General features: G+C 36.6%; 1 protein-coding gene across 1 annotated transcript; it reads right to left on the reverse strand.

Annotated features, from left to right (window-relative positions):
• Nucleotides 1-778: 778 nt before the first annotated feature.
• On the reverse strand, nucleotides 779-7,536 carry LOC132187277 (ABC transporter C family member 8). The gene is made up of 12 exons (XM_059601541.2): nucleotides 7,326-7,536; nucleotides 4,986-6,934; nucleotides 4,445-4,765; nucleotides 4,249-4,335; nucleotides 3,554-4,156; nucleotides 3,307-3,471; nucleotides 2,914-3,208; nucleotides 2,605-2,819; nucleotides 2,164-2,469; nucleotides 2,027-2,090; nucleotides 1,690-1,929; nucleotides 779-1,111 (listed from the first exon to the last, which is right to left on the reverse strand). The coding sequence occupies exons 1-12, from the start codon at nucleotides 7,354-7,356 to the stop codon at nucleotides 984-986; spliced, it is 4,404 nt and encodes a 1,467-aa protein (XP_059457524.1). The 5' UTR covers nucleotides 7,357-7,536; the 3' UTR covers nucleotides 779-983.
• Between the last annotated feature and the right edge of the window lie 800 nt (nucleotides 7,537-8,336).

Genomic DNA, 8,336 nt, shown 5'->3' on the forward strand with positions numbered 1-8,336 from the left:
TAATCATATGATTCATGTACAATGATAATCACAATTTATTCAATTGAATTAAACAATATATTACTTATAACTACAAGTCTACAATTTAATTAAAGCATTATTAGATACTTTAGGAATTTAGGATTTAGAAGATATTAAAAATACAAGAAAAAAAAATGAGGATAAAAAAAAGCCCAAAAAGCCCTAAAGAAAGCTCAAAAAGCCAAAAAAAAAAAAAAAAAGCCAAATTTTAAAAAAGCGGTTGGTGGGCGGTTTTCTATTTCGCTAACCGCTAACCGGCGGTTAACCTAGCGGTTGTGGTTAGTGAAATCTACTAACCGCTAAGGCGGTTACGGTTAGCGGTTATTGCCGCTAACCGCTAACCGTAACCGCCTTTGCACCCCTATAAATTTTGCTACTATCATCCCAAAATTTATGTCCATGATATTTTTTTCTTTTAAACCCAAAAAAAAAAAAAAAAAAAAAAAAAAAAGCAATATAGATTAGTGGTGCTAAAGTAACTATTATATTTACAGTTTGTAGGCTCAATAGGCCTTTAATGGACCAAAAAACTATGAAGAAATACATTTTATCCCTCCAAAGTTTCACAACCTTTTTATTTTTGCTTTCAATGTTCAAAAAATGACAATATACTTCAACATTGACATTAGAGGCAAAATCAAAGAAACGGTATAATTTCCTAAGAGTAAAATGTTTTTTTCCAAAAAAAAAAAAAAAAAAATTACTTAGAAGAGTAAATTAACGAAGGAGAAACACATTTCATCCACCCACATTTGTAAACGATACTAACCAAATCAATTAGAAAATGCAAATAGTCTGATTCTGCATGGTAATTAAATAGTCAAATGCTTTTAAGACAGATACTCCTATTTTATTAGGATGATATTTGTTACCTAATAGGGCCATTTTCAGGTACTCGTATCATTGATTTTCATGACAAAGTGCATGCTTTATTTATCCTTGAAAAGGTGTGTATCAATTAATCATTGATGTTTGCTGAAATCCCGGTAGGAGTTACTCCTGCAGCTTGACCAGTATTCAGCTACAAGCTTAGAGAAGGAGGAGTTGGTCTCCATAAGCTTTGAAGGCTCCTCATATTCTAATAGCTCCCCTACAAAACCAAACTAACCCAGATTAGAACACACACACTCTTTCATCTTCTTTTGACAGTGAGTTTCTTTCTGGTTTGTCTGTTGAGGTAGACTTGTTAAACCAAACCACGTTAAATCTTGAGTTATTTTTTTCCCTTTTTCTGCTTCTTTATATATATATATGGAGAAAATACACTTTACTCCCCTAAACTATCCCCCTTTTGCACTTTCAACCACAATATTTAAAAAGTTACTTATACCCCTTAAAGTATCTAACATTGACACTTGACCCCATGAAATGCACTTTATCCCTTAAAGTATTTTGAGTTGACACTTTACCGCCGAAGTAACTAAGTTTTGGGGGGGGGGTAAAGTGTCAACTCAGGAAGTAAAATATCAATTCAAAATACTTTAGGGGGGTAAAGTGTCACTTTTTAAACATTGGAGTTAAAGTGCAAATGGGTAAATAGTTCAAGGGGATAAAGTGTATTTTCTCCTATATCTATATATATATATATATATATATATATATATAGCCAAAAGAAAAGAGATTGAAGTATAATTCTATAGAGATCAGAGAGGGAAAGGAAAAGCATACCATAAGAGAGGACCATGACCATGTCACTATCAATAACAGTGGGAACTCTATGGGCTACTGTTATCACAGTGCATTCTGAGAATTCCTGCCTGATAATTCTTTGTAGAATGGCATCTGTTGCAGAATCTATGGAAGCAGTAGCTTCATCAAGCACTAGAATTTTACTCCTTTTGAGAAGGACTCTGCCAAGGCAAAAGAGTTGCCGCTGCCCCGCACTCCAATTTTCACCTTCATCACTCACTGTTGAAAATAGTCAATGAACAATGTTATCCAAACTTCTTTAACACATATTACAGAAATGGACAAGTTTAATTCTTATAGAGAATCATATACTAACCAGAAGAGTCTAGCAGATTAGGTAGGCTGCTGATTGTTGCCTTAAGCTGACACTTCTCAAGGGCCTATAGATGAAAGTGTTAGCATGACAAAAATGATCCACAAGAATTTCTTCAAGCTGAGAATCATTAAGTTCACCTTCCATATTTCATTGTCAGGGAAAAGACCTAGAGGATCCAAGTTTGTCCGGACACTACCCCTGAAAAGAGTTGGCTCTTGAGGGATGATGCTGAGTTTCATCCTTAAATCCTTCAAGCCAATGGAACATATGTCTAGCCCATCTACAATAATTTTCCCACTTGCAGGCTCTACTAAACGAAACAAAGCACTTATTAGTGTAGTTTTCCCGCTTCCTGTTCTTCCCACAACTCCTACTTTAGTCCCTTCTTTGAATGTGCAAGTGATTCCCTTGAGAACTAGTGGAGCATTTGGACGATATTTTATCTGAAACCAACCAACCGAAAGAATAATTGTAGTCAAATTCATAAGTTAATGATTAGGAATAGCAGTATAAAGGACAGTAAGAAAATTGAATAGATAAAGTTAAACACGGATATGAATTCAATTAACTTCCTTTACCTTCAAAGCCTGCAACTCTATCCTACCCTTTGAAGGCCATGAAGATGGTGGCCTGTTGCCCTGCACAATTGCTGGAGGCTCCGGTGGTATGTGCATGAATTGTTTGATTCGTTCAACTGAGACAATGTAGTTTGACAAGTAGCAATACCATCGTGTCATAAAAATTTGGCTGCCTGTTATTGACAGTGCATAAGAAAGAGAAAGCCCCACAAGCCCTGTAGACCATCCAAGAATAAAGGAATTATGATTAAAATCTTAGAAGTCCGAAAATTCCTTGCTGCGAAAAAAGGGCAGTTCTAATGATGTTACCTGGAGCTATAGAACCCTTGGGAAGTAAAACAAGAAGAAATGCTGCAGTGAAGAGGGTCAAATTCTGAAGTACTTCTATTCTTAAAATTAACCACTCCATGGCTGCATTTGAATAGAAGAAAAGTCCTGCATCTGTGTCAATTAACCTTAGATAGTTCTGGAAAAACCTGTCCACCATGTTAAAAGCTCTTATTGTGACCACTCCAAGTGATGTCTCCGATGCATAATTCATAACTGGTGCTTTTGTAGTTCCATTGATCCTTATTAGTTCCCTTGCAGAGGCTTGATAATACCCCTTTTAGCAAAATCAAAATGGCAACTTTGTAATTCCATTACTGAAGAGAAAGAGAAAGAGATTTAAGAAATCAAGAATATGAATACTTGGGGAACTACCTGAACGTATCTTGTAGCTATGAAAGCAAAAATGGCTACAATGAGAACTTGCCATGTGACGGAAGCCATAATTCCTACTGTAGCCAGAAGTTCAACACAGGCAGCCACTACAAAGATAATGGAGAAAGGTATGTCGAAATCCAAAATACTCAAGTCTGATGAAGCCTGCAAGAGAGAATTAATAACATGAATGTGAAAAATGAGTAGCATCTCTAATGATAAAATGTACTTCCGAGAGTAATCTTACTCGAGTCAAAATCCGCCCAACAGGGGTTGAGTCAAAGAAAAGCATGGGAGCTTTGAAGATAGCATTGGTGAAAGCAGAGAAGAAAGCACTAGAGGCTTTTAATCCAAGTTGGGCTGCAAAGAAAGACCTTGCATATACAAAGACAGCACTAAGTGTTGAAATTGCAGTGTAAACTCCAATCAAAACGGCACTAGTGATTTTAGGAATTTCAATGGCTAGAGCTAGCCAATAAGTTGCAGCAGCCTGAAGAGCAACAAAACCAGCCTGAGTTATAATGCCTAAACAAAGCATAAGCAATCCCTTTGAGACAAAGATGTAATCCCAGAATGGCTTCCATCCAACATCACCAATCTCCCTTTCTTCTTCTTCTGTTAATTGTGCTCCTGGTGGACCCTTTGCAGCAATCCCCCCCTCGCTGTTTTCCTTAGACCCCTCTGGCTGAACCGTATCTAACTTTCCAAATTCTCTTTGACTTGTATCCCCTGAAGGATTCAATACTGTCATTGCATCTCTATGGGCATTCACAAGTTGTTCAAATGCTGTCCCAGCTGTCAAGAGCTCCTCATAGCTTCCTGACTGAGTAATTTTTCCATCCCTCATAACCTGGAAAGTTAAGAAAGAAGACTCATTATTTACAGGAAAAACTTTGAAGTAAGCTAATTTATCATAACAACATGTTTGGTAAATACTTATACCAGAATTTTATCAACTTCTGAGAGAAACTCCACTTGATGAGTCACTAAAATGATAGTTTTCTTTCCAAGGGCAGCCATGACGCAATCCTGCAATTATATATTTTGATTTTATTAAATATAATGTATTGAAGATGAGAATTGTTACCAAATCCTAGATTCATGCGTGTGAAGAAACTTAAAAGCTTGTTTCTCTCACATTAAATAAAAATGCAGCTGTATGCGCATCTACTGCACTAAATGGGTCATCGAGGAGATAGATATCAGCATCACTATATACAGCTCGAGCTAGTTGAATCCTCTGTTTCTGTCCTCCACTCATGTTAAGCCCTCTTTGGCCTATTTCTGTGAGATCACCATTGTTGAAAGTATTGATGTCCTTGTCTAAAGCACACACTCTTATGGCCTTCTCATATCTGGTCTTGTCCATAGGCTTTCCATATAGTATGTTATCACGAATTGTCCCACTTTGGATCCAAGCAGTTTGAGAAACATAGGCGATGGATCCAAATACATTAACCTGTTTGTGACCATCAAGGACCAAAATTAGTGACACAAATTCAGGAGCAAAAAATAATAAACTATGGTTTGATTTTTGAGAAGGGTACCAAATCTTTCACCAAGACATGATGAGTACCAAATTGATGTGGAGCTACCAATGAATCAGCTCCACATCAGTTTGGTACCCATTTTTGGTAAAAGATTTGGTACCATAACATTTTTCTTGATTTTTCACTCACCGTTCCTGAAATTTTGGGTATCTCCCCTAGTACAGCATAAAGTAATGAGGATTTCCCAGCCCCAACTGGCCCACAAATAGCAACTTTCTGCCCCCATCTTATTTCTAAGTTCACTTCTTTTAGAGTTGGAATTATTGTTTCCGGATCCCAACTGAAGTTGCCTGCTTGTATATTTACACTCTTATCCGACTTCTGAAAGGGAATTCTCCTCATTTCATCATTTTTTAGCTCATCATCAAGCAGAAAAGCATTGAGACGATCCAAGGATACTTTCACTTGGATCAAAGAAGAAAGAGCCTCGGGTATCATTCTGACAGGCTCCCCCATGCTCCTCAATGTTGCAAGAACTGTGAAGATAGTGCTAGCATTTAGTGGGGCACTGTGAAAAATGGCACATCCCATGAAGACTACTGAAGAGACAATGGTTGGAGACATCCAATACAATAGGGTGCCAAAAGTCTTTTTATACTGTGATTCAGCCAACCATTTGAATTCGTTGTCGCGGAGGGATTCGATCAAACTCTTGAATTTCTCTTCCCATGATTGCAACTTTATGATCTTCATATTGTTTAGGACCTCAGAAGTGGATCTCAGCCGCACATCTTGGGCAATCATCAACTGAGACTGACACTTCTGCAGCATTTGTGCAAAAGGCACATTAAGGACTCCACAAATGAGAAGAGGAACTAAACCAGGAAGAGCACCAAAACCTACAACCCCGAAAAGAACACCAATGGCTAGGAAAAGCTGCAATGTGAAGCTCCATGTCGAATGGAACCACCATGGAAATTCACCCATTCGATAGGCATCAACTGCAATATAATTCACTATCTCCCCAGTTGAGTGCCTTCTCCTTCCCAAACTTGAAAGCTTTAACTGTTTTTGGTAGACTGCCACCATTAAGGCTGATCTCATCCTCATTCCTGACCTCCTTGAATCGAAGAACCAGTGCCGCTGAGACAAAGACTCGACCACCTTGACAACAATCAGACACCCCACAATAGAGAGACCTTCATCCAGATTTTTCTCATTGCCATTCGAATAATTTACGAAAGCGTAGAGTAATAGAGGAGCAACAACTACAGCAATTGTTCTAAGAAATGCACAAATGGCTATGAATATATTCTCCTTGAAGTAGACTTTTGCAATAGCCCAAATAACCAAGTTTCGTCTCTTGTTCAAGCCCATCTCCCTTGAAAGAGAATCCCATGCATGAGAAAATTTTTGGTAGGCAAAGTTGGCTTCATCTTCGGAAACTAGAGAGGGGATATCTTCAAGAGCTAATGGCTTTGAGTATCCCAAGATAAGTAAAGGATTAATCCAAGAAAATGACAATTTGCTAGGAAAACTGGCTTGGCCTAATCCTCTTTGGTCTTTTCCAGTCGTTTTGGCTAATAGAGGTTCAGATAGATTGTCATCTAGATTATCTTGAGAAGCGAAGTGACTGAGATTCCTAAAAGCACAAATGAAAAGTAAAAAGTTGATAGGCCAAGGCACCACGTCCAAAATTTCAATGCTATGCGTTCGTAGTAGAACTTGGATATTCAGAGCTGAAACCAATGTAAAGGACAACACCCACCAAACAAAGTTCAGAGCTTTGATCCATTTAGACCATTGAACAAGCAATGAGACTGTGAAAGAGATCCAAACCAGTCCCCTAACAAGGTAGACCAACCAGCTCATATGATTGAAATCATCATTTTTGGCGATTAGATTCCATAAACCGAAGCTAATATAAGCAATGCTAAGAAGAGCACAACAGATTGAAACTACTATGGAGACCCAATCTCTTCTAGTGCTTCTTCGAGTATAATACTCTCCTATAAAACCTATGAGCAAAAATAGGTAGAAAGCACAGAGGAAGAACAGATTTACACCATCTATGATTGTTCTTTGAATGCAGTAAGAACTCAAATCAATCTCTCCTTTACAAACCCATGAGAACCCCCCTGCATATGCATCGAAAGAGAAACTGTAAGAAATATAATAGTCATGATAAAGGCTCCTGAATTGTCTAGTATAGTACAATAGATTTTCTCAACAAAAAGGACAAAAGAACAAATCAACTGCATATTATTGCAAGAAAGCAGGACAAGAAACCACTGCAAATAAAACAAAAAGATCATTGATTGTGAAACAACCAGTACTGTCCACGCTACATTGTAACACCAAAACATTAAACATGAAACATCGTTCATGATTACCAAAAAAAAAATGATTAAACCTTAGAAAGAAGAAAATCTTAAAACCCATTTCACTACAGATCATGCTAGATTAATGGTAATTTTTAAAAAAGGCACACACACAACATAAAGAAAGAAAGAAAGAGATTTCACGTACCAAGTGAGGTCCCCAAGACCAAGGGAGCCATTATGAATCAACAATGGTTAACTCGGCTGCACCAGTCCAATATGTAGGAGCTCAGGTATCAATATCAAAGACAGTTCACCGGAAAAAGAACCCCAGTTAGCTTCTTCCGAGAGTGTCTGTCGTCGGAATAAATCAGAGTCCTCAGAATTTTGTTGTTGAATAAGAAAGAAGAAATAATGGTACAGCTCAGATAATTTAAGTTTGTGGTGATCATAATAGCTTCAAAAATTTATATATATATATATATATATATATATATATATATATTACTTTTCACTTACAAAAAATTCAAAAAACAAATCATTTTTATACCAAACCAGTCAATTTTTATTAGCATTCGAACAAAGTGACCATGCAGACGGAAAGATGGAATTTTTCCTCGAATCATACAATTTATAATTTCTTTTTACAAGTATTGGCGTTGATTGATTTTGATGGAAAACACGAACATGTGATATATGGAAATCGGTGTTGTCTCATCTTTCATGTCTTATACTCCTCAATCATCAATGAATAGTATTATTATTTATTTTATTTTTTTTGGAAAATTGAATGAATAGTATTCGGTCACGCGTTGTAGGCGGCTTCCGCTTTTATATAGTTTTCCTACTCAAAATACGACAAGTAAATACTTGGCCAAATTATATGAGCATGATAAATGCAAAAATGTGACATATATAGATACCAACGACAACATACACCCGACAGACTGACAGAGAATATGATCGAGATAGACATTAATTATATAAAAACAATAATTAAAAAGAGAGAGACATTAATTGAATTCAAAATATTTGTAAATACAAAACGACACGTATTTTTTTTTTTTTTTTAAGAATAATGATACAAGGAGGACTAGAGTTCTTAGTGACATTTAAAATTACCATTGAATTTGAGATGATTATTGTTGAATTTTGATCTGTTGATGATTTTAAATGTCATATTACATTTGAGATGACTCTAAGATGATTATAATCATCT

The sequence above is a fragment of the Corylus avellana genome, chromosome 6 (genome assembly GCF_965113065.1).
Source record: "Corylus avellana chromosome 6, dhCorAvel1.hap1.2, whole genome shotgun sequence".
NCBI classification, from domain to species: Eukaryota; Viridiplantae; Streptophyta; class Magnoliopsida; order Fagales; family Betulaceae; genus Corylus; species Corylus avellana.